General features: G+C 38.0%; 1 protein-coding gene and 1 long non-coding RNA gene across 5 annotated transcripts in view; one reads left to right on the forward strand and one right to left on the reverse strand.

The window, feature by feature from the left end:
• Positions 1 to 27,471, reverse strand: part of Hfm1 (helicase for meiosis 1) — an 88,693-nt gene that overhangs the window by 21,773 nt on the left and 39,449 nt on the right. For all 4 annotated transcript variants that reach the window (XM_059274897.1, XM_059274895.1, XM_059274894.1 and 1 more), the window contains 12 exons: positions 24,194 to 24,241; positions 22,291 to 22,371; positions 17,635 to 17,726; positions 16,176 to 16,282; positions 16,045 to 16,092; positions 14,209 to 14,306; positions 13,992 to 14,123; positions 8,965 to 9,050; positions 8,410 to 8,493; positions 8,001 to 8,158; positions 6,360 to 6,463; positions 5,811 to 5,957 (listed from right to left, as the gene is read on the reverse strand). In XM_059274897.1, coding sequence (XP_059130880.1) covers positions 5,811 to 5,957; positions 6,360 to 6,463; positions 8,001 to 8,158; positions 8,410 to 8,493; positions 8,965 to 9,050; positions 13,992 to 14,123; positions 14,209 to 14,306; positions 16,045 to 16,092; positions 16,176 to 16,282; positions 17,635 to 17,726; positions 22,291 to 22,371; positions 24,194 to 24,241 — 1,185 coding nt within the window. The remainder of the gene's footprint in view (positions 1 to 5,810; positions 5,958 to 6,359; positions 6,464 to 8,000; positions 8,159 to 8,409; positions 8,494 to 8,964; positions 9,051 to 13,991; positions 14,124 to 14,208; positions 14,307 to 16,044; positions 16,093 to 16,175; positions 16,283 to 17,634; positions 17,727 to 22,290; positions 22,372 to 24,193; positions 24,242 to 27,471) is intronic.
• LOC131920508 (uncharacterized) overlaps positions 1 to 27,471 on the forward strand; it is a 33,971-nt gene that overhangs the window by 6,136 nt on the left and 364 nt on the right. The window lies entirely within an intron of this gene.

A 27,471-nucleotide genomic window follows, 5' to 3' on the forward strand; every position in this document is an offset into this window, starting at 1 on the left:
TGCCTTCAGGTGAGCAGCTCTGTCCTACTACACCCTACTCCATGGTGAGCTACCTCACTACAGGCACAGAATCACTGCAGCAGCCAGCATGGACTAAAACCAGCTGAACTAAATCTTCCTCTGTTATGTTGTCTCAGGTGTCACAGCAATGAAATCTGCCTGGCAGTATATTAGTCACGTGTCTGGTGCTGTGACAAATGTCTGACAACTACAGAGATAGACAGCTCAGTGGTTAAAAGCATGTACTGCTTTTGCAGAGACCCAAGTTCAGTTCACAGAAGCCACATGGAGTGGCTCATAACTGCCTCTAATTCTGGCTCCAAGGAGATCCAACACCTCCAGCCTCTGTGGGCACCTGCATTCACGTGCACATACCCAAACACAATGACATACACTTTTCTGAAACCAGAAATGTGTTTCCTAGGTGAATGTAAACCCAGTCAAGTTCACAGTGAAGAATAACCATCACACACAGTTGCTGATAAAGTAATAACAATAATAATAATAATAAATCTGTGGCATCTGAAAGTAGAAAGTTACACTACAATGTTCCCAACTAAGCCTGACTTTTAAAATACAAACAACACTAAGATAAAGCCATTGTTGACCACAGTGGAAGACATATAGGACCCTCTGTGTAATTATTTCTGAAACTAGAGATAAGAATGCTCGAGAACCACAAATATAATGGAACATCCCCATCTTCTGGCTAATACAGATGACTACTAACCTTAAAAATCTACTTTAAAAATAAAGTGTTAAGACGGGGTGTGGTGGCGCACACCTTTACTCCCAGCACCTGGGAAGCAGAAGCAGGCACCTCTGAGTTTGAGGTCAGCCTGGCCTACAAAGCAAGTTCTAGGACATCCAGGGCTAAACATGAAACTCTGCCTTGAAAAACAAAACAGTGTGTGTGTGTGTGTGTGTGTGTGTGTGTGTGTGTGTGTGTGTGGTCAGAGGACAACTTGCCCAGGGACCACACTCCGTTCTCAGGCTGGCAGCAAGCACCCTTAGCACTGAGCTGTCTCTCCTATTTTCACGGTCTTTTTTGAAATGCTGCAATGACGCCTCATTAGCAGATTTTCTTTCATCCATCCTAACAGGAAGTGCTCTTTTCTGATGGGCAGATTTATACCTCATGGTAGGTCTCAAAACTTTTCTCCACTTTTTCCTCTGATTTTGTTTTGTTTTCTCTCTTTAGAACACTTACTCAACTCTAGGCTCCTGGGCTGTCTCAGTCCGTTTCCTTGGTCTCTGTTTTGCTCTCACATAGCTTGTACTTTGTCTCCGTGTGTGCATCTAATCACAGATTTGACTTCTATGTGCCTATTCTTATTCTTTTTGGTTATGGCCTATTATTACATTTTATAGTAGTAATATGTTGCTTAATTTCTAGGAGGTTGCTGTTTTAATATTTTATTATGTTCTGGGATTATCCCATTGCTCTTTTGTCCACTTTTGTTTACTTTGGGATTTTTACCTGTTCCACATTTTCCTCCACTATCTGGTCATCCTTAGTTGTCTTCTACTGTACATCCATTGTGCATGTGAGAACCTAACTCACAGCAGATGCAGAGTACATGCTCAATCTGTGGGCTTAATACACAGAAAATGGGAAGATTCTGATCTCTGTTGCCAACTCCCAGAGCCTTGTCTCTTGACCATCCCACCTCCTGAATTATATTAGCAGTGTTGATTCTCTCCCAAAAGGTTCACTTAATTCACTTAAAGATGCGATGACTACGAGGAAAGGCCTTGTAAATTGTTTTTTGTCATAAAGCCTCTTAATCAGACACTTGAAAGCTGCATTTTGAAACAGTGCCACAAGATGGTGCACCAGGACAGCGTATGTGCCTGCAGCCCCCTCAGCAGAAACTAACAGAGGTCTAGAAGCCTGACAGGAATCCTGCGAGCTCCCCAGTATTTCAAGGTAGGTTTACAAGGTCTTGTCAGGGGTGAAGTAAATTTGTAGGTATCTGTTAAGCCCTGTTGACTGGTAATATGATTTTTTTTTAGTTCCTTTGCTGTGTTTTAGTTTGAAAGGCCTCTCTGGATATGAGAGTGAGTTAGGGCAGTCTCCTACTGTCACTGTGTCAGGACCTACGTAACCTTTGATGTTGTCGCTGTTTGTTTCAAGAAACTGTGGGCCCCAAGATCCAGTACATAGATATTTGCAATGGTTATATCCTCTTGATGAGTGGTTACCTTTATTAATATGTGGTTAATATGTTTCTGAGTGGTTTTGGTTTGAAGTCTATTTATCAGTATGGGAATCACTAATCTGGCCTGTCTATGGCTTCTACTTGCTTGGTAAGTTTATTTCTAACCTTTGACTCTATAAATTTTTGATTGTCTTTTCTAGTTATGTGAGTTTCTTGGGATAATTGGATCTTGTTTTTCTTTTTAATCTATTTAGTCTTTGTGATGGCTAATCTTGGTTGTCAATTTGACATACCTGGGAAGAGAGAATCTCAATTGAGGAATTGTCTCTATCTGAGTGGACTGTGGGAGTATCAATGGGGACATTTTCTTGATTGCCAATTGATACAATGGGGCTCAGCCCACTGTGGGCAGAACCATTCTTAGGCAGGTGGGTCTGACCTATTAAAAAGATAGCTGGGTGGCAATCTAGGAGACAATCCAGTAATCAGTTTCTCTATGGCCTTTGCTTTAGTTCCTGTCTCCAGGTTCCTGCCTCAAATTTCTGCTTGCTTGCCCTATATGGTAGACCATAACTGTTAGCCAATAAAACCCTCCCTTGCTTTTGGTTAGCATTTTATCACTGCAACAGAAAGCAAAGTAGAACAGGCTGTGTCTTTTCACCGGTAAGTGAAGGGCGTTTTCATTCAAGGTACTGATGATGGTCTCTGCTCTGTTTTGTTTTTGATTCTTTCATTTCTATAAATAAACAATTTTTATTTAGGTACATTAGTGTTTTGCCTGTAGGTATGCCTATGTGAGGGTGTCTGGTACCCTGAAACTGGAATTACAAACAGTTGTAAGCTGCCATGAGGATGTTGGGAATTGAACCCAGGTCTTCTGGAAGAGCAGCCAGTGCTCTCAACCACTGACCATCTCTCCAGCCCTGTAGTTTGTTTTATTTTAAAGCACTTCAATTAGTGAAGGGTTTGCCATTACTAATATTCTATTGGTTGTTGTTCTGGTTGGCTGGTTTATTGGTAAGTCTTTTCTCTTTCTCCTGGTAGCATTGGATGCTTGATGGTTTGCTGTGTTAGACAAAATTAATTCCTTCCCTGCTCCCCAATGCTTGTCTGTGCTCATATGAAGTGTATTCTTTCCTGTGTTCTAATGGGTGAAACTGTCTTTCTTTTCCTCTGTATTTACTATTCTTTTAAGGATTTTCTGTATTTCTGACTTAGCATAAATTGCTTTATAGCTTGTGTTTGTCTTGAAATTTTCCCATTTCTCCTCAATGTTAATACAGTACTTTGGTGACTATAACAATCTTGATAGTTGATATTTACTTTCAGGACTTGAAACGTATCATTTTATGTTTTCCTGGCTCAGCGTTGCTGATGATAGATCTAATGTTATTCTGATCTTTTTGCCTCTGTGTCCCCCCTTACAGCTTTTAGTATTTTTTTTTTTATATACCTTGACTATGATAAATCATAGGAAAGTTCTTTTCTGGTCAAATCTATTTGGGGTCCCAAATACTTCCTTTGTTTAAATGTCCATTTCTTTTTGTAGGTTCAAATTCTCAGTTATAATTTCATTAGTAGATTGTCTAAACTATTTGACATCATTTATCCTGGGGATTCTAAGGTTTGGTCTCCTGAATGTACTGCATGTTTCTTGGAAGTTTGGGGTCATGTTCATTAACGTCCCCCACTCTATATACACCTGTATGTGTTACTGTTTCAGCCTTGTTCTCCACCCCAGAAGCTGTTCTTCTGTTTGGTCTTGTCTGCTGCTGAGGATTCTGCTGTTGCTGTTGTGTTTTTCCTTTCACTTCTAGAAGCTGTTTTTTGTTGTTGTTGTTTGGTTTGGTTTTTAAGCATCTCAATTTCCTTGCTAATTTTGCATCTCTGCTTTAAAAGTTTCTTCCATGTTGTTGATTCTTTCATCTACTTCAGTATCTTTGTTGTCTAAGTGTCCAACTTATTATAACATTCTTGACCAGGCCCTGAATTAAATTCCTTATCTGTTTATTTGAGTCCTTTAATCACTGATGTTTAGCTCTTCATCTTCCTTTTCTGGTACTGAGATATTGCAGAATATTATTTGAAGATGTATTACATTTGTTTGTGCTGTGGAACATTTGTTTAATGATGCAAAGATGTGTTGCATTCTTTTACGTTGCATTTGTTCAACTCTGCGAAGCTGCATTACTGTGCCTGTCTAAAACACTTGATGGTCTAATAAAGAGCTGAACGGCCAATAGCAAGGCAGGAAAAAGGACAGGCAGGGCTGGCAGGCAGAGAGAATAAATAGATGGAGAAATCTAGGAGGAGAAAGAAGGAGCCAGAGAAGGAGGACTCCAGAGATCAACTGCCCAGCTACACAGCAAGTCATGGAGTAAGAAACAAAAAAAGGTATACAGGAATAGAGAAAGATAAAAGCCCAGAGGCAAAAGATAGATGGGATAATTTAAAGTTAAGAAAAGCTGGCAAAAAAAAAAAGCTGGCTAGAAACAAGCCAAGCTAAGGCCAGGCATTTATAATTAAGAATAAGCCTCTGTGTGTGATTTACTTGGGAGCTGGGTGGTGGGCCCCCAAAAGAGCAAAAACAAACAACAACACTGAGAGGCCATCAGCTTGTAGGGGTGTTATAATGGAAAGCTAGCTCATGTTTTTAAATTTTCTTTGTGTGCTTTGCATATCTCCTGGAGTATATGTGTCCTCTCGTTTGTAGTCTCCCTTCTTTTCTATTTTTTAATGTGACTGTTCCTCACTGGGTTGTCTTCCCTTGGATGTATGTTCAGGAGAACACTAGACTGAAGTAATAATTGTGATGGTTTGCCAGCAGTCCCGGTGTTAGCTTAGTTCTGTCCACTGGCATACAGCAACAAGTTTCACTACAAACTTCCTGTGATTCAAATAGCAACCCCTATTGTGGCACAATATGAGAACTGTTGAAATGACTAGAGGCAAGCCAAAAGGATTCAGGAGACAACGTGGTACATCTAGGTAATATCAAGGTAGTATATTCCTTATATGGGTATGAGACAGTAATTTGAACACTGACTAAGTAATGGATGGCATTAATTTTTATGTATAAAATATAGCCTTAAAAACTTTGCCATTTACAAGCTTACAATGAAACATTTACATTGGAATGGTGTGCTAGTTGGTATTTGTTTCAGATTATAAAAAGAGAAAACTAAAACAAGGTATTGGGGACACAGTAAAAGCTATGAGTTGATTCTTGTTTAAGGTGGCTAGTGAGTATCTAGGAATTCTTTACACATTTCTGTGTATGTTTAAAATTAATCACAATAAAAAGTTAGATCCACTTTCACTCTGGTCTGCTTCATCAAGAATGTGGATTCCCACACATCACCATCCTTCCCAGAGAATGGTCCTAAAAGTGAAGTATATATGAAAAGGAATAATGCATGTAAAAACCAATCAAATAATTTGTTGCCCAACTAATATACCAACTTAAAACATATTAAGCATCAGAGATAATTCCTACTACATATTATTAGTATAATATGTTATTATTAAATGAAACCTAAATATTTAATTCCAGAGACCAACAATTTGAGTGAAGTCATCCTGTAGTAACACTCCTCCTAGGCCATATTGACGTTTTTATAGAAAGCAGAAATTAATAGTGCTATTTACCTTTACTGGATCCTGCTATAGTAGCTCTATCTGAGAGTTTAGAATGAGAAATATCTGTTTCTAATCTTCCTTGCATAACTGTTTGATTTACAAACCTCCTGGGTCCTAAATAAAAGACTGTAAATTTCTGCTGAATATCAAGACCAACTGGAAAGAGAAAAATATGTATGCAAATACTTATTAAAATCATATTCAGTCTTTACATGAGGCTATTTATTTCATTTTATATATCTTATTATAGCACTAGAGCTAAGAAGTATGGGAAATTCAAATATTTTTGAAAAGATTAAAATAATGACAAATGAAAATGTGTATATCTATCTTAATATTTTTTAATTCTATAATTAAAATTTAACTATCTTAGAAAACAGAAGTCTATTAGTGAACAAAATTGAATTATGTTATCTAAATATATGAAATTTTCCTTAATGTTTACTCATATAAATATATTATTTTTATTATTTTTCTGTACCAGCTAGCATAAAGGAAATAATTTTTAAATGCTGTCACATTTTTGTACTGATATCTTCATTACTTCAACTAACTTACCATAATCAGAACTAATTAGATTTATGCTAAGATCTTCAGATGTAAGAGGTCTCTTCACATCAATTTTTTTAGCCCAATTTCCACTTTTTAACAAAACAGAATCCCTGAAAAACAGTAATGTATAATTTAACATGATCCAAACCCTAAATGAACTAACACATTGATTTCAAGGATGAGTTTTTCTTAAGATAGGTCTTCAATAGTAGCAAACAATACTGAAAACTGCTTCACCAGATTGTGAGGAGAAAGAATGAAGTGTGCATGGAGATTTTCTATTTGTTGTTTGCTTCTCAAACCTACTTTGTAACTACGAATAACTGGAACTACTGGTCCTCTTGCCGTCACCTGATTGAGGCGCTGAGATTATGGCATATGCTACCACACACAACATGGAGCTAATTATTTTAGCAGTAGTTGATCCCAAGCTGCACTCACTCACTTGAAGTCAAACAGAAATATACAGTTATTATTAATAAGACATGAGTTGTTTCTGAATCAATACCACTTTAATGTGGTTTGCACAAGTTCTGTTTCTTTGTGAGAAACAACTTCAACAATCTTTTAAATTGAGTGTGAAAGAGTTTGTGTCCAGTGCTGACACAGACAAGAAAAAAATCACTGAGCGTATTTCATTCTCATAGTCCCAGGAATATGGATTTGCACAATGGTGTGTCTCGCTAAGTGTGCCGGGGCTAGCTGTAGGAGAGCAGTGACTGTGAGAAGAGCATCCTGGTGCTGCGGCTCCTTTAGAAATCTCCCTGTATCCACCTGTATCCTGACAATTAGCAGATTCCAGCTGTAGAGTCTCTGCCATTCCTAAACTGTATTAATAGAGTGAATGCAGGCTCTGGCCTGAGGATGTTAGGGTCAATGTAGCCTTTGTTATCAATTAGCTACATGATGTTGGCATATGTGACTAAGACCTATTTCAATTTCTTCCTCTACAAAATGTACATTATGGTAGCACCTATCTTATACAAATATTAAGTAACTCAGTATTTTGAGTATTAAGTACTGAAAAAGAACTAGCAATCACAGAAACTAGTATCTTGAAAGTTTACTTATGGCATTGTGAGGAAAAAATAATAATATCTAGAAAACACTGAAGTAAAACTTATAAAAGGCACTTTAGAGAACAGACATATCTTCCTTATATGGTTGATCTGACTGCCAGTATCCTACAAAGGAGTTACAGTAACTGTTTACATGTTAATTTAGAGATAGAATTTGGAGATAGAGGGTATAATCTGAATTGAGTACTGTATTCAAAAAGTACTGTATTCAAAGAGTAGTAAGGCCATAAAAGAAGAAAAACAGAAAAATCGGAAGACCCCAGAGGCCATCTGTTCTCTTGTTACAAGTCTGGTGCTGATCTTTTAGTTTGCAGCTGTTCAAAGTTTCTTAATGGTGACAGATTTTATACTATTTCCATCTAGTTCTAAATAGAATGACCTAAAGCAACACACCCAGAGTTAGAATCACCCCTCCTTAACAGACAAGTGGAAAATTTGCCCCATTATTACACCAGGGAACTGTAATTTAATTGATTATGTGGTGATCTAATTATTGTATCTTATAGTAAAATTTTCATGCACAAAACACTTAAAAATAAAATCAAATAGGTATTTCATAATTACTCACATAATTTTGTGCTTAAAAACGACTTGATTATCTGCATCACCTATGATTAAGGTAGCATAGTGAGAGTCTGGTGCTGTTCTTTTAGTCTGCAGCTGTTCAAAGTTCCTTAATATAATGGTCACCAGTATTTCTGCCTTGGTATCACTATATCTTGCAATCTTAAAAAAAAGAATAAGTATGAAATGCTTTAAAATAATTTTACTGTTCATCATTCTCGGCTTCAGTTGTAGTCATGGAAAGCTTTACTTTTAAAAGGACAGATTATTTAAGAAAGAGAGGGGTCTGGGGATTTAGCTCAGTGGTAGAGCGTATGCCTAGAAAATGCAAGGCCCTGGGTTCGCTCCTCAGCTCTGGAAAAAAAAAAAAGAAAGAAGGAAAGAAAAAAAAGAAAAAGAAAGAGAATACTCACCTGCTCCACTTCAAGTTCATACTTTGGTAGATACATCACAGCTTCTTTTATCTGGGTTCCGAAAGGTGGATGTCTGCTTAAAATCTAAATATATTTTTACCATTATACACTTACACAACACTTACAAAACTCTCATTGAAATACTTCTTAGAATCTATAGATTTCATTAGGTTTGTCACTCCAAGCATCTGTAGTTGAAATACTTTTGACTGTCACCACTGGCTGTCTTCCTCCACTGCTCACCACCTTTGTCTTCAGGAGACGGGGTCCTCACCGTACCTGGTGCCCACTGACTCCTCTAGAATACATGACCTGCAAGTCATGTATCTTCCTGCGCTCACCTCCGAAGTGCTGGGTTATAGGTGTGTGCTTCTAGGTCCAGTTTCTGATGTGGTGCTGAGCTCTGAACTTGGGTCACAGGCTTGTGTGACATGGACTTTACCAACAGAGCTACCTCCCACATCCAAACAGTTTTAATAGAAATGAAGACATACACAGTGGGGTTTGGAATTCAAATAGAATTCAGTAACATTGGGGACAGAGAATACTACATACCAGTTCAATTTCTCTTGCATTTGCTTCTTCTATTTTTTTAAAAGAAGTCAAACCTGCATTTACCATGGTATTTGACAATGATATGCCTGTGGAAAATTAACCAAAGAGTAATTTTAAGCCATTTTAGATGGAATCAAAACGTAAGCAACTACACTAATAAAAACCCTTTTAGCTGGGTACGCACTTGGTGGTAGAGCACATGTAAGACCCTAGTGCCAATCCTGAGGGCCGCAACAATCCATCGTTAATTAACCCTTAAAACAGTCAGTCAAACATCTAACGCTACAGTTTGTGTACTGTTGAGTGTGTCCTCCAAAGGACTGTGTGCTCAAGTTCTTTTCCCTCAGTGTGGCAGGGATAAGCAAGTGGAAGATTTAGAAGTAGGTCCTACTGGAAGGTAATCAGGTCACTGGGGGTTCTACCCTCCTAAATGGATTAATGCTAATGTTTTGGAACTGCTTGGGGCCAAACAAAGTGAGCAGATTAAAAAAAAATGGGTTATTTCATAAAGAAAAACCCAGGCATCTCCCCCAGCCTTTTGATTCCTGTCTTTCCATGTACCTTGTCCACATGAACATCCTGCCATTTTGATGCCACCCACCACAAGACCCTCACTAGTGAGAACTGGATGGCAATGCCACACTCTTGAATGTCCAGAAATGCAAGATAAATTACTACTTTCCTTTAAAAGCCCCCAGCTTCCAATGTCTTGTTATAGGAACATAAAACTAACTAGTTTATTTTTGAGATTCAGACTTCTAATACATACATATATATTAAAAGAAACACAGTCTTCCTGGTCTATATAATGACTCATGTAAAGTATGACACACCTATTTCCTTACCCAAATTTTCAGCTGTTCTTGGGAAATTCTCACACTCATTCTTAAGACACAGTCACCTTGGTGGTGAAAGGGGCTCACTGCCAAGCCTGACGACTTCAGTTTGACGCCTGGGACCCACACAGTAGGAGAGAACCAACTCCATCAAGTTGTCCTCTGACCTCCAAATACGCAGTGTGGCGTGTGTGTAAACACTCACAATCACATATACAAATAAATAAGTGTAATTTTTTTAAAGACAACCTCTAGTATTTACAACTCCTTAATATTCATTTCTTTACATGGCAAACATCAACAGGAAAACATACTCATACCTGAATTGTAAACAAAGGTGACATAATTCAAGATAGGAATGTTCATGAAGCTATAACGCGCTGAGCATTTCTGTCTTAAAAATAAAGCTCACTGTTTCTGTACCTAGCCTACATAGTAACAGTTTATGTCTCTGCCTAGAACTTCAGATGCATCTGGATGAAGTGTCAACATTGTTTCTGTGGCTGAATTCTCCTAGCTGTCTGACTTGACCTAGCCTAACAGCTTCCATCTAATTTCTTGCCCTCTCCTCTGACTGAGGACTCAGTCATGTTCGCTTTTATTTTGTTCCTTAAATACATCAAGTTCATTTTACTTTTGGACTACTCTATTTGTTTACACTTTCAGAATCTATCATTTTAAATTCATATGTTTTATGATAAATTTATGCAAATCCTGTTTAGAGGGTACTTTAAGAATTGTGTGATTCCAAACAAGGCCTCCTTATCTAAAACACGCATTACTGATGAAGGTGTGAGACATCTCATTCCTTACTCTAACTCTTTCAGGCACACTTTCTAGTATGAACAGCTCCTTCATATTCCTTGTTTATCTCAAGTTTGGTTTTTAGAACTACTTCCTCTTTTATGTTCAGCGGTACTGAGTCATGTGTGAAAGCAGACTGCTGCTTCATAAATCTGGAAAGACAGAATCCAACAGACACTCAAACTAACAGCACTCTAGAAGGCAAGAAGAGTAACTGAAGCAGAACAAAGCTTATTAGATGTCATTTAACTAATTGGTCTGTAAAACGCCATTTTATAAATGTTGTACGGAACCTCCTTTCCCTGTTTAGAGTGCCTGCCTTTATCGGTGACTGAGACATTTAGTTTGCTAGGCCTTCAGTGTGACAGTAATCTTCACTGTTATTGACTAGATTAGGAGTCACCAGGAGGAGCTGCAGCAACGGCTCTTCCGAGGGTTCAAGCCTCAGCACCTGCGTGGCTGCTCCCAGGGGACCCAGCACCCTCTTCTGGCCTCCAGTGGGCAAAACACCCTGAACACAAAAATAAAATAAAAAACCACCCAGGAAACACATCTATGGGCGTGTCCATGAGAATAATTCCAGAGAGGTTTAGCTGAAGAAGGAAGCCCCACTCTGAAAGCAGTGGTACTGTCACACAGGCCAGGGTCCTAACCAAATAAAAAAGGAAAAAGCAAGCTAGGAACCAGCATTCCCCCGTCTCCTGACTGAGATGCAGGTGAGCAGCCACACCACACTCCTGCTGCCATGCCTTGCCCCTTTGTGGAGTTCATCCCATCAAACCATGAGCCAAAACAAACTCTTCCTTTCTTTTTTTTTTTTTTTTTTTTTTGGGTTTTTCGAGACAGGGTTTCTCTGTGTAGCTTTGCGCCTTTCCTGGGACTCACTTGGTAGCCCAGGCTGGCCTCGAACTCACAGAGATCCGCCTGGCTCTGCCTCCCGAGTGCTGGGATTAAAGGCGTGCGCCACCACCGCCCGGCTCTCTTCCTTTCTTAAACTGTTATCCTCGATTATTTGGACACAGCAATGAGATAAGTAGCTAATGCACTGAACCTTTCCAAGAGGAATTTCTACTGTTTTTATCTTGCTTTCACCAGCCAATCCCACCACTATCCCAGTTTCTGTCACCCTCACTGACTTCGAATTTCATAGAGATTAGAAAGTAGGACTTGCAGAGCTTGGTGGCACACACTTTTAACCCCAGCACTGAAGAGGCAGAGGCAGGCAGGTTTCTGTGAGTTAGAGGCCAGCCTGGTCTATGTAGTGAGGCACATATCAGCTAGAGCTTTATAGTAAGACCTTGTTTCAAAAAACAAAAAACAAAAAAACAGTGGGACTAAAAAGATCCGCTGGAGATCTTTATTCAAACAACAAAGCTGTGGTTAGAGGGATGGTTCAGTGGTTAAGAGAGCGTACTGCTCTTCCAGAAGACCTGAGTTTGTTTTCCAGCACTCATGTTGGACAGCTCATAACTGCCTGTAACTCCAGTTCTAAGGTATCTGGCACTCTCTTCTGTAATCTGTGGGTATGCAGGCACAGGCGCACACACACACACACACACACACAAAATATATAGAAAATATTATTTTTTTAAAAAAGCTTTGTGATAGTGAAGGCTTGTAATTCCAACCCTCAGGAGACTGAGCCAGAAGGATCACAAATTCCCCAAAGTAGACTGAACTATATAGCCAGATCCTATTGAAACAAAACAACAGGATGAGGTGTTGGGGTTGTCGTTCAGTACAGTAACACTATCTAATTCATTTGCATTTGGCAAAATTAGAGAAAATACTTCATTATCTACCTTATCTTGGAGAGTCTCAAGTTTTGTATCAAATTTACTTTCTCCTATAACTAAGGAAAACTGTAACTATTTAGACTTCAACTCCATCAAAGACCCCAGAAGAGTGGAATGTTACCTAATGACAGGGACATCAGGCTGCCTGGACAGTCACCCAAAGTTCCTCTGCAATGTTGGGTCATTCAACTCTGGCCTATAGGCCTAGAATGTCTGACAGACTTTCCTGTGAAGCAAGGAATTTTGACGGACTGTCCTACCTTGTCTTGGCAAAGTTTGGCAGTTGCCTTTCTTGTGTCCTGCTGGTCCAGTTTGGATGGTAACCATCAGCAATTGAGGCAAGGGCAGTTTCTTTGCCCACATGGCTAGCTTTTGCCATAAAGAAAACAAACTCCATATGGAGTTTCTTCAATGCCCATCAGTTAGGGTTTTTTTGGGGGTGGGGTATCTATGCTTTTCTAGATAAGGTTACTCTGTATGGCCCTGGCTGTCCTGGAACTCCCTCCTAAATCAGGACGGCCTCAAACTCAGAAAACTGCCTGTCTCTGCCAAGGAGGATTAAAGGCATTCACCACAATGCCCAGCTCTTTGGTTGGTTTTGAGACAGGGTCTCATGTATTAATAGTCCAGGCTGTCCTTAAACTTACTACATAATCAATGCTGTCCTTGAACTCCTGATTCTTTGGCCTCTGTATCCTGAGTGCTGGGATTATAGGAGTGTACTACCACACCCAGATTCCATTATATACCTTTTAATTTTCCCAAGACACATATAAAGTCATGAAACTAATGAGGGGCTGTCAATCTTGGGATAATAGCTCTTTTTATAATATTACTTATTTAGGAAGTAGGGTAACAAAGTCAACGTAAGAAACTGGAAAAACACCAGAATTCTTCAGTCTGATCCAGTTTTTATGACTGGCATGCTGTAGTATTTTAAAGTGTACCCTACACTGGGTCCTAACAGAAAGTCAGGAACAACCTTCTGTCTGCAGAAACAATAAAATGGGCACTGATATCCTGCTATTATTGAAAACAGAAATAATCAGGATATAACTGATCTTGAAAGTTTTATATCTTGTCACTAATGACACAGTAAATTATTGATCACAGAAGTAATAGATATTACATAGTTACATAATTACTAAAACAAAGTCAATTAAAGAACAAATTTCAAAATGAGAACTTTAAAATTAGATTTCTCATGTATTTTTGCATTTGATTTAATTATTCAGTTGGTTTATAATAACTGATTGTTTTGCATTCATTTATTTACTTGTGTGTGTGAAACACACAGGTGGAGGTGAGAGGAGCAGGTTCTCTTTTTGCACCATGTGGGTCTGAAGGACTGAACTCAGGTCATCAGGCTAGGCAGCAAGCAGCTTTACCCACAGAACCATCTCACCATCTCTTATTGGTAATTATTTAAGCAAGAACAAATAAAACTCTGGTTTTCAAATATAAGCATAATACTCTACAAAGGCATATTTTCCTTAAAAGTACATAATCATCATAAAATAATATTATTAATAGTAAAATATAAAAGAAATTGCAGACAATGACAAATGACTTGTCTGTCTTGAGTACCTACCAATTTTATCCAACTGTTTGGATACATGCCGAGAGTTTTCCCAGAGTTTACACTTAAAACATTTAGCTAAAATCACACTGTTTAAAAGCACAACAAACTTCTTTTCCTGGGAAGCCACAAAATCTGACAACCCTAAAAAAAAAAAGTTCCCAATATTAAACATACTATATTAATTTACTGGAAAAAAAAATGAAGATCCATTAATGATTTAACATACATCTTGCAATTCGTGAGCCATTTTTGAAAATTTTCGAGGTATCTTGTGTCAAAGCAAAATCTTGGATAGGAATGCATCCCAGCTGCGCCTGAATAAGACTGGGGAAAACATACTTCATTATTTCCTTTTAAAGATCACTATCACACAGGACTTGGCATGACTGACTGAAGTATTCCTTAGAATTTCTCTCCCCTTTGGTCTGTATGGTACTGAGAGTCTGTTTATTTAATTATTGTTGCAGGTCACTTTTGACTTCCCTTTCCCAACCTGAAAAATAACATATTATCTAACTTAAGGCAGGGTTGGTAAGCACTTCAAACACAAACAAAGTATTCTACAGATATCTGTGAAAAAATCTTGATTTGACTTAGTAATTGATACAAGAGAGTATACTGGGAACAAAACACAAGTTAAGAGTTCTAGTTGTAGCTTAGTTTCCCACATAGCAACATACTTGGCCAAGCCATTGCTTATCAGAATGTCATTTCATTTGTGCAATAACAAGATTGGGCCATATGATTTCTAAGGTCTCCAAAGCTGTTTGAATTGCTGCAGAAATATAGTTAATAAACCCTATTAACTTCTGCTGCAAGCCATAGATCTGTGTGAAGAATTGCAGTGTGAAGACTGTTTTTATGAATATCTAGGAGATAAAATTGAAAAATATCCTAAAGAAAGAATAACTTCCTCTAGCTAAAGAAGAAAAAAAATTCCTGGGTTAACTGGCTTCACTGAGCTAAGTTAAAAAAGTCATTTTACTGGCCAGGCATGGTGGCACACACCTTTTATTCTAGCACTTGGGAGGCTGAGGCAGGCAGCTCTCTGTAGGTACGAGGCCAGCCTGGTCTAAATAGCAAGTTCCAGGACAGCCAAGGCTACATGGAGGGAGGGACTCAGTCTCAAAACAAAAACAAAAGAAAACAAACAAAAAACTTTTTACCTTGAATCACGTCATTTAAATCAAAAGACCTAAGTATCAAGGCCTAAATATCCAAGAAATCACTTTTCATATCAGAAAAGTAAATCTTTGCATTTGCAATTACAAATGGAGCAAAAGTCAGAGGTCACAGTCTACTTTAGTTTATAAACCCAGCAGTTCTTCTATATAAACTCCCCACTCCTGACAGAATGGTTGTCCACTCACACGTGCATTCATGCACTTGGGGTTTGTTTGTGGGTTTTTTTTTCACTACTTTTCTCTCCTAGAATTCCACGACTATTGAGTCAGTGCTTATCAGTTATGTTTTAACGATGCCAATTGTTCCCACGCATGTTTCGTTCATGCTGACTTAGAAGCATAAGCACATTGTATTCCTATCGTCTACTTTGCCTCCACAGAATATACTGTCAACAAGTGACTTGTCTAATTAAAAATTTTCTTTCATCTCTTTCTTTACATCTCTGCCTTTCCTCCCCTTCTTTTCTCTCCTTTCTCCTTCCCTTCCATAGTAGTGGGACTGAAGGCAGGGCCCTGTGCATACCAAGGCAAGCACTCTACCACTGAGTTACATCCCCAGACTCACAATTTATTTTATCTAAAGTCTGGAAGTTCTTGGAAATTAATTTCACATATAAATTCTGATTCCTTATTTTTCTATAAAGACATTATTTTTAAATTAAAGAAAAAAATATATTTTAAAACTGAAGAAGAAACGGGCATGGTGACTCACATCAGCAGTCCTGGCACACAGGAGACTATGGTAGTAAACTGAGTTCTGACACCAGCTGGAACTATTTATGGAGATTTCTGTCTCATAAAAGGGGGGAACCCTCATACATATGAATCATGAATGTATACGCAGTATTTTAGGACATTAAAAAATAAATTTTCATTACCAGTTCACTTTCATTTCTCTTGTTTTAATTTTCCCATCCATTGGAAATCTGTAAATAAAACACATGGAAGTGTTTTATTATTTAACTAAATATAACCCTGAAGTTATAGAAAGTAAATATAATTTCTATACCTGATTGTTATCCGGTTTGGGTCTTTGTTTAAAGCATTCAATGCTCTCTTTTCATTTATCCTCAGCTGCACATCTAGAAACTCATTGCAGCTGGCTATCATTGAAATCTATAAAATTTAAGCATTTATTAATTTAACAAATTGCATTTTAAACTTTTTTCTTACCCCCTTTCTCTGAATTTACTTATTTTTCATGCTGCCCAGGGGCACTCTGGTTTTATTTGTTAGCAAAGCAGAATTTAAAGACGGCTTTATACACTTCTTTAAATATATGATCACTGACAAATCCTTAGACGTTTCTATATGCTAGACATTGTGAGATACAATGTGATCAGCCGTTAGGGTAATATCAGTAAGACTGTAACAATGAACAAGGTCAAATGTTCCATTTAGTGCAGTGAGAGGCGCTCAGTGCATGCTGATCTTCTTATTAACTGTTACTGCTGCTCTTCATCCTTCTGTAATTTACAAATCACCATCCCAATAATTTAGTAAAGGAAAGATGCTTTAAATACTAAGAAATTTGGATTTGTAGACTAGTGCTGGGAGATAGAACTAAGTGTTCTAAATCTCTCACACAATAAACTCAGCCAGATGGGGCTGACATGAATATTTGTTAATCTTGACTTCTTCTTAGAGAAGAATAGTATTTACACGGAAATACAAACCAAGTTTGCTCACATGACTCCTTAACAATAACCAGAATTTTTACTGTGCAGTCTTTAATATAATAACCTTATTGTGGTAATTAATTGATAATTAAAATAGAAGTGCATGGTTTAAAATTGAGAATAAATATCTTTTTCTACCAATCTCTCTTTTATAGTCCTGTCTCCAGCAAGGCAGGCAAAGGCCAATGCAGTTCTTAGGTCCCAGCAGAACGCCTGTGGTCCGTTCATTATGTAGCTGCAAAACTGTTCCTGCCATTGCTTTTTAAGCATAATCTATTTATTGGTCTCTCTTTCTCCAGAATCAGTTCTTTTTCCTGGGCCATCACAATACCATTCTATTTCCACTGTTATTGCTGTGCTTAGGCAAATGATTTAGGGAAGGAGTGCAGACATAGGGCACTGCAGCAACATGCTGTCATGTTATGACTCAGTCATGCATTCATGCACACTTTGCTAATGTATCATGCTATAATCTCTTGGAATCCTTCTCACATATTATATTTGGAGGCACTCCTGAGGTAAGCATCATTACCAAGTAAATTGTAAGTTGTAAAATAGTAGCCATATCTATTTGTATATAAATTTTTTTAGCTTTGATAAGAAACACAAATGAAAATATAATGTATTCCTTGGAGTTATATTCCCTATCTCATGATCAAAGGGAGACATAACCATTAAAATGATTTTCCTTTCTGCTCATTCCATTTTACATTATAGGAGATATATAAATCCGTTGTCTCTCCAATATTATTTTTACTCTATAATTATTAATTTCTAATGAAAACTTACTAAATCGGATAAAGTTTCTTTTCCACTGATTGTACAAAATTTCTTCACTGTCTCAAATGTAATGTAATACCAAGCCATTAGTCTTCCTGCCTCTGTTAGAAAAGATGGAAAAATAAACATTTCCATATTAGCTGATACAACATGCTTTTTAAGAAATCAGTTAAACAAGCATTTTCTTACTATCTACTTAATGGGCACTGTGTGCTTGTACTGACCCCTGAGCAAAGACACCCCACAAACCGTAGAAAACACAACCTATGGACCTTACGGTCAGCAAGCACAGGTAAGCTAGAGAACAAAGTCCACTGAACAGTAATATTTACATACAAGCTGAAGAAGGGAAGAAATTAACCCTAAGAGAACTGTCAGTATGGGATGACCTAATAGAAAAAAATGAGTTTTAAGTAGTGACTAATATGACTTGGCAGAGAGGAAACAAAGCCATTATGACCTTGGGGAGAATCAAGATTGATTTATCAAAACAGAAAAATTTAAGAAGACTATTTTTAGACTACTTTAGAAAGGGATATGGCTTGATGATCACTGTGAGTTCCAGTCAGCTGACCTAGTATGAATCTTCATTTAGTACATGGCAGAAGATCATGTGTACATTTCTTAATATATCAGGAAAACAGAAATACATGCCTCAAAGTTTGGTTGTAGCACCTAATACTTTGTAAGTGCTGCCTAATTTTTAAAATGAAGAAATGATGACTAATAAACTAGAGGGCCGCAAGGAGCTTCTAAGGCTATTCAAAGGAGTTCAGACTGTGGATCAGATTTGTAAAACAACAGGGCCACTTACAATGCTTGAGCAATATTTTTAGTTAAATTGGAGTTTCAAAATAAATTGTTTTGAAAATAAAATAGCAGGGAGGTTGGGAGGGGGGATGAGTGAAGCAGGGATGAGGAACTGATGGAATAAAATTTCCTTCAGAGCCTACTGGATCTAATTGTTAATTGCCCAAAAGTATTTCAAAGAGTTCTAGTCCTTACAAACAGACACAGAAAACAGCTGGGAAGAGCAGAGTGTCACACCTGGTCTCAAGGGAACAGTCAGTATTACATATGAACCACAGGTTTTCTCAAAGGAGGGAGTATTTTTGGCATGTCAACAGAGTGACAGGCATGAGGACATTGTAAAATGCACAGAATTAACAAACAGAGATTGAGAAGGAGCTAGACCAGCTCAGAGTCACTGTCCCACCTAGGAGCCCGCTGAGTACGCAAATGAAAATGCAGGTAATGCAATGTCAGGAAGGGGACTTCTGAAAGACCAACGTGACGACAAGAATAAGGTTATTTGGGGAATATATTTAAAAATGGTCCTTTCACCATCTGTCCAAAAATTAATATAAAGTATCTCCCTACTACAAAATATAAAAAAACATATATTTGTTGCTTTGTTAATTGGAATGAAGCTTCTTAGGTAAGAAAAAAATAAACTAGAGAAGAAACCATGAAAAAAAAAAGAGCCAAAGTCGAAGGATGGAAACAAAATGGAAAAAGACTTTGGAGTAAACAGGAGTGCAAAGCAAACTTGCTGCTAATATAGTTATCAGTGGATAGACGTTCTCACAGTAGTAAGTCCAGAGTTCAAAGTAAAGTGTGCAGGGCAGAGGCAGGGGAGCTGTGAGAATGCACCTCTCAGATGTCTTACGGCATGGAATATTACTGACCAACAGTTCCATTTGTACGAATCAATCCATCACCATGAAGTTAACACTGAAGTCCCACTTTCATAAGATCCTCCCAGCGGTGCAGTGACAGTACTAACATGAGCAGGCATACTGGTGAGAGACCGCCCCAATAGACAACTTTGTCTCAACTCATCTCCCCATCATTTTGGTCAACTGAGCCTAGGATTACAATGCAAGCTAAAATTTGCCCTCCTGGCATTCTTTCCTTTTATTTCCTCCCTCCATGGATGATCTCCATCCCAATGGAATGACTGCCAAGCTTCTTACAGATACCAGCTGTTTTTAAATAACTAATCTCTCTTAAAATAGGAAAAAAACCTTGTTAAGCTAACAGATAAAAATGATCCAAATATCTGAGTATTGTGACCACAAATTAGAAAACAAAAACTATATGAAGCAGATTATTAGAATATACAGATAGAATTTATATATAAAATAATACACTCTAGCAGATAAAACAAGACAGTAACATGAAGGAACAAGAAGTCATAAAAAAAGAACTGTAATTTCAGCATTCAAAACAAAACAATTTAAAAACCCAAAGGAACTAGTTAGAAACAGCAGCTAGGAACTTCTATCTACATTAATGGCAGTCTAAATAATTATGAAATAGCATTCTGCCAAAGTCAACTAAACCAGCTAACAGAAATACAGCTATCATTTATAAACTCTCAGAGAACTAATAGAATATCTTACCTGGGTAGGGCTGAAATCCAAAAGATTCCTTTGATTCTTGTGACCTGTGAAACTACCCTATGACTTAGCTTACCAAAAAGGAAGAAAAATAGGAGGAAAAAAGTTCCTTAGAAATCTTTTCAACAAGCTCTGGTGGTGCACACCTTTAATCCCAGCAGAGGGAGGCAGAGGCAGAGGCTGGGGGATCTTTGAGTTTGAAGCCAGCCAGATCTACAGAGTGAGTTCTAGGACAGTCAAGACTACACAGAGAAATCCTGTCTTGAAAAACCAAAACCAAAAAAAAAAAAAAAAAAAAATCTTTTCAACAAAGTAACAAAAGACACTTAAGTGTGACTCTCTTTGAGAAACACACGTCCACGTATGCATATTATCCTTTCTCTTTCCCTTAATGTCATGTCTAAACCTATGTAAAAACTGTTGTCCTGAAATTCTCTTCTGTAGTAAAAGTCAACAACACTGCTTCGCCTGAGCAGAGAGAGGTCTCTGAGAACTCCTTGAGCTGCTACACATGGGAGCACAGAGCCATGTTTTCTAGTCCAGCTTTGCTGCTGCCAACACACAAAACTGCAATTCTTAATGAATTTATATAAAGTAATCATAATGCATCTGTGAGGTGAATTGTATTTACAAAGAATCGAAGCATAAACTGAAACAGATCCCAAGTCTGAAGCCTCCACAAGTCTACATAAGCAGAAAGGTCAAGACGGCACTGTTAGAATCAGGAGAACAGACACAGCAGTGTCCAGGAGATAAAGTCAGGTAGCATTCACTGATAATTGAGGAAGAAAAATATTACGTGATCATTTACTAAATGTGTTTAATAGCAAAAAGGATGGTTTCAGTGGTGTCAAGGGACACTATAAGAAGGTGGGCATGCGATCTCAGCATTCAGAAGGGACCGGCTGGATGACTGCTTCAAGCTCTAGGCTGGCCTAGTCAACAGAGTGAGTTCCAGTTCCTGTCTCAAAAGGACTCAGATAATGATAACAATAAAACAGAAAAATGATAGTGAGAATATGAATTTTTTATGATAGTAAAATATCGAAGAGTAGGCAGGGAAGTTACATTAGAAATTCTCATGGTCCCTCTCATTAGACACTCAAGAACACAGAAGCCAATAAAGGCCCAGAAAAAAATAGGAAAGGTTTAAAACACAAGGCTGAGACTCAGCAGTAAACTGTTTCAAAACTCTAACTTTACACTGACTATAAATGAAGCATGACACAAACTCCACATCCTAGAATATGGCCACAAATATGTAAAATGTTCATTAATAATAGAAAGATACATGCCAAAAGTCAATAGATTATGAATTTTATAAAAAAAATTTCATATACTTTTAATTACAATGATTAATTTAAATAAAAATCAGTTCTAATTCTAAATCCTAAAAAATATGAAACACTTTCCCTCTTTAATTCTTTTTCTAAACAAAACTAAGCTAAGAAAAAAAAGAGAAAGGCAGAGAGAAGGAGACTGGAAAGAGGGAGGGAGCTCAGGAAAGCATGGCATCTGGGCAGTACTCAGTGCTTCACACTGAGAAACAGCATTGCAAGGACTTGTAACTTTCCCATAGAATAAGTCATGACACCCTGGTGCCTCCCCCTTTTAAAATATTAAAAGTATTTCTTTTCCATAATTTAATTGTATTTTATAGGAGCATAAAATTTTGTAAATATAGAAACATTTTGTAACATGTAAGTCTCAGATCTGAGGTGTTTTAAGGCTGTGTGTAAGTGTTGCATGGGGTGACATCATGGGCTGTGCAAAGTGTATGTGTGTCTTTAGAATCAAGGCTGTAGTGAACTCACACAGTGCACCATGGGCAAGCACTGCCTGAAGCAGAGAGGTACCTTCCTGTGCCTGGAGGACAAAGGACTCCAGCTTATGCACAGCTCACAGCCCCTGTCAACAAACCTGCCACGGGCAGAAGGTGATGTTACTTTCCTGCATAGAGGAGCCTAAGTAGCCACTCAGATGATCATGGTTGTGCATTCAAATAGCAAAGGTTATTTGTACTAGTTATAACCGGCCTAAAGACTTCAAACTCTCTGCCGAGAATTACCATAATCAGTGAGGTCTTGTGTCAAGAAGCTGTAGTTTCAAAAGGGACTCCTATGAACTGACACCTTACAGCTAAAAATGATGATATGCTATTGAAAACGAAGATCACAATCTAGTTTTACTGGTCTAAATTTTAGTAAAACAAAATTTTAGTCTTAGCAAGCATTAAACTCAGTGACATCATAAGGAAAAATACCTGTTGGTTTGAAATAAACATCTTCATCCATCTTTATCAAGTCTAGTGATGATAAATCTTTCAGATTCTTCAAACATAATTCTGTTCAATTACAGAAGACACATTTTAAGTTTAGTAAAATAATGAAGAAATGAAAATAGAGATTTACTATTAAATATGTTAAAGATGTGTGCTATAGCATAACTGTTCTGGAAGAACTGAGTTTTTTAAAAAGCAAGAAAAATACTTGAAATACATGTAAAAAAAAACCCAACACCCATACACATAAAAAAACTTGAAATATAACATTCAATTAATATGCTAAATACCATTCAGCACTCGGAACATTTGAAATGATATATATGTATTACTTTAGTTACTTCTAAAATTATAAAATAAAGTATGAGAAAATATTACTTACATATACACATTAGGAAACTAAAGAATTGAAGCTGAATGACTTGTTCCAGGTCTGAGGAACTGTTTTACTATCTGTTCTCCATTATGACATGTTTTTTCCTTTAAACTTTGTTTGTTTTTCAAGACAGGGTTTCTCTATGTAGCCTTGGCTATCCTGGAACTCACTCTGTAGACCAGGCTGGACTTGAAAAGATTCCCCTGCCTCTGCCTCCCGAGTGCTGGGATTATAGGTGTGTGCCACCACCATCTGGCTATTCCTTTAAACTTTTATCAAAAATATAATAACACAAAAACAAAATACTGGCTGATACCAGGATTAAAAGGGCACCTCCTGAGTGGTTCCAGGTTCTTCTGTTCCGGATCAAAGAAGTGCACAGAGCCATGTAGGTAGGAGCAAGAAAAGCAACAGAACTTAAGTAAAGACACACTTCAAGGAGGAAGCAGGCTGGAGCAGGGAGAAAGTGTAACAGCTCCATTGCTTAGCTTCACAAGAGGCTTAGGGCCGTCTGCCTCATTTGCACAGAGGAACCTAATTTTACCTATCTGATTTCTTATGTGCAATTTGTCGTTATCATTAATGTACTATTTAAAATTTTCAATTACAAAATGGTTCAAGAAAATAATATAACTATTTTATAAATATATTTTAACACCATGTTCAATAACATATTTATTCTTTTTTGTTGTTTTGAGATAGGGTCTCACTATGTAGGCCTGTCTGTCTGGAACTCACTATTGAACAGGCGAGCCTCACACTTACCATCATCCTCCTGCATCTTCTTCTTGAATAAAAGATTACAAGTATATGCCACCACACCCAGCAACATATTAATTCTTCAAGTAAGCAATTTATTACTTTACCCTTATCTCTGTATTTTTATTTGCCACATAAAAATATTCAGAGAACAAATTAAAATTAACATTTTTAATAGATTCAAAATTCATTGTTTTTACTGAAAGTCTCAACACAATGAAAACATAATAATGTTTAATTATAATAAGTGCTTATTGAATTTTTATAATTAAATACAGGTAATGAAATACATTGAAGTTAAATCTTAAAAAGTTAAAATTTGAAAAGGAAATATTGCACAGATCAGGATGAGAATCCCACAATAAATCTAGGATTATATTTTCAATTAAAATTAAGCTTAAAAAGGAAAATAAAGTGTTTATTAGTAATGTTTTCAAAGATCAGAGTCATTTTAAAAACAAAACCCAAACAAGCCAAGTTAACATATTATATAAGGGCAAATATTCTGACAGAATTAATCAATAAATACAGAAAAGCTGTACATGCCAAGTTTTGTGTATGAAAAATAAATAATTTTTAATAATTTTTTTCTCCAGATAAGTTAACTTTTAAATATAATTAACATATCCTTATTTCTTTAGTAACTGACATTTTTTTCTCAAAATGTATATACAGATATTAGAATGAAATACATCTAACCTTGTAATGTATACACTATATATACAGATATTAGAATGAAATACATCTAACCTTGTAATTTTGCTTCGATTCCATCTTTGTTCAATCCAGATACGAAACCTGTGAAGTCATGAAACTTTATTTAAAAAATCAGAGTGAATTTAATCAGCCTTTATAGGTTCAATTTAAACTTCACATAAAGAAGAGCATCTATATTTCATATATATTAATAACAGTTTAATGAGCTCAAAGAGGCTTAACTATTCATGGAACACAACCACTATTTTGAAATCTTTTCAATATCAACTGGCTATATTTTGTTTTTTAAAATGGTATTAAGTAATCAGAAATACAATATTTCAACAAAAACTATGTAGAATCAGCTTTAAAGATCTATTTTTATTATTTTAATTATGTGCATGTGGATTTGTGTGGGGATAAATGCACTTGAGGCAGGTGTACATGGTCAAAATTTGTAAATGATCGATTTTTCCATCCACAAAATAGTTGATTAAACTGTGATATATTGATACAACTGGGGTTACACTATAATAACAAAATTATTACTAATAAACTCAATTTTGTGAAGCAATCTCATGAATATTATGAATTTAAAGGAACTGAAGACACACTGGGCAGTGGTGGCGCACACCTTTAATCCCAGCACTCGGGAGCAGAGGCGGTGATCTCTGTGAGTTCGAGGCCAGCCTGGTCTACAGAGTGAGTTCCAGGATAGCCAAGGCTACACAGAGAAACCCTGTCTCGAAAAACCAAAAAAAAAAAAAAAAAGGCCGGGCGGTGGTGGCGCACGCCTTTAATCCCAGCACTCGGGAGGCAGAGCCAGGCGGATCTCTGTGAGTTTGAGGCCAGCCTGGGCTACCAAATGAGTTCCAGGAAAAGTCGCAAAGCTACACAGAGAAACCCTGTCTCGAAAAACCAAAAAAAAAAAAAAAAAAGGAGGAGGAGGGGGAGGAGGAGGGGGAGGGGAGGAGGAGGAGGGGGAGGGGAGGAGGAGGAGGGGAGGGGAGGAGGGGGAGGGGAGGAGGAGGAGGGGGGAGGAGGAGGGGGGAGGAGGAGGAGGGGGAGGGGAGGAGGAGGAGGGGGAGGAGGAGGGGAGAAGAGGAGGGGAGAGGAGGAGGGGGAGGAGGAGGGGAGAGGAGGAGGGGGGAGGAGGAGGGGGAGGAGGAAGGGGGAGGAGGAGGGGGGAGGAGGAGGGGGAGGAGGAAGGGGGAGGAGGAGGGGGGAGGAGGAGGGGAGAGGAGGAGGGGGGAGGAAGAGGAGGAGGGGGGAGGAGGAGGGGGGAGGAGGAGGGGGGAGGAGGAGGAGAGAAACTGAAGAAAAGAACAAATACTTCCATTTACCTCAGGTTCAAGATACAATAAAACACAAGGGGACTTGTGGAAAACATTCTATATACTAAATTGGATTGTGATTATACGTGGGTGTCTGTGTCTATATGTGTATATTTAATTGACCTTTATACCTAAGATTTGTGCAATTTACTGTGATAATGCAATATAAAAAATTCACTATAAAAATAAATTACTCATGAGAAGAAACAAGTGCAAATTAAGACATAAATGACACTGGTAAGAAGATACAGCATATACCTGCAGGGTTTGTGTGAATGCAGTACACTCAACCACTGTTGACAACTATGTACGCCATTAAGGGCAGCAACTTAGCAACAGCTATTACATTTTAAGATGTATGTACTTTCTGACCTGGAAACTTCATTTCTAAGAATTTAGCATGCAAATGGGTTTGCACATGTGAAAACACATGATTGACACCAGCAGATCATTTTTAAGATGAACACGCATCAACTGAACTGCTGAGAGATGACCATGGGGCTGCTTAAGAGATCAGCTGCTCTTGCAGAGAGTCTGGTTTGGTTCCCAGCACTCACGTCAGCAGTTCACAACGGCCTGGAACCCTTGCTCCAGGGGATCTGATGCCCTCTTCTGGGCTTTGTGGGCACCTGCACTCCTGTGCACACACAACCCCATGCTCCATACACAAACATAAAAATAATATGCAGATAAAATAGAATATTATTAGCTACTTTTCAAACCTTCCAAGTCAGTGTGGAAGTTCCTCAAAAAACAAAGGGGCTAGAGAGATGTCTCTTCAGTTACGAATGCTTGCTGGCCAGGAGGTGGTGGAACACACCTTTAATCCCAGCACTCAGGAGGCAAGAGTTCAAGGCCAGCCTGGTCTACAGAGTGAGTTACAGGACACCCAGAGCTACACAGAGAAACTCTGTCTCAAAAATCAAAACAAGAACAAATCAAAATAACCAAAAAAAAGAATGCCTGCTGTTCAGTCACGAGACTGGAATTTGGATCCCAGTATCTACCTAACAAGCTGAGCGTCCTATACATGCTCATGAACACAGCTCCAAGGGAGGTGGGAACAGGAAGATGACTGGGCTGAGAAAGCATGAGCTGCAGGTTGTTAGAGACCCTACCCCAAAGGAGTACAAAGAGTGACAGAGGAGGCCTCTGACCTCTTCAGCCTCCACTCACGAGCACAGGTGCACTCATCCCTACCCACCTATACATGTGCACTCACACAGACACATATGCAGACATATATAGACAGACGAATGGATACAGAAAGCATGGTAATCTATGCACTGGATTTTTCCAGCCATAAAGGAAAATGAAATCATGACATTTGCAGGAAAATGAATGGAACTGGAGATCGTTATGTTAAGTGAAATAAGCCAAACTCAAAAAGACAAAGACCGCATTTGATACCATGTATGTAATCCAGATTTAAGTGTGTGTATGCGTGAAGAGAGTAGACTATGAGAAGGAGAACTTTTAAGAATGATGGGAGAAGGTAATGGATCAGTGACATGAAGCAGAAGGGAGGACCATTTGTGGGGTCCTAGAGGTCCAGTCATAGGGGGCTGTGGAGGTAGGGGAGGGCAGTAGAAGGGAGAAAAGTAAGAACACATGACAGAAAAGCATGAAAATGTCATAGTAAGCCCATCACTTCATACGCTAGCCTATAAATTAATCAATCAGAAAGTTTCCAGGACATATTAGGGAAAACTAGAAAAACAGTGCAGAACAGCAGAATAGTAGCAGTTAAAATACACTCAAAGATGACGGCAGTGGCACACAGCTCTACATGTTGAGTGGCTAAGGCAGGAGAGTTCTGTGATTCACGTTTGCCAGGCTACATAGCAAGAACTTATCTCTTTAAAAAATGTTCATAACAATTTTGATACTCTTGCCTCCAAAAAGTGAATTCCTTAATTCCTCTCCCCTTCATGTGGCCAGGACTATTAACTTGTTTTTAAAATAAGTGATAATGTGTGACCATGGTTACAAATAAGG

This window comes from Peromyscus eremicus, chromosome 10 (assembly GCF_949786415.1).
Source record: "Peromyscus eremicus chromosome 10, PerEre_H2_v1, whole genome shotgun sequence".
Taxonomy (NCBI): Eukaryota; Metazoa; Chordata; class Mammalia; order Rodentia; family Cricetidae; genus Peromyscus; species Peromyscus eremicus.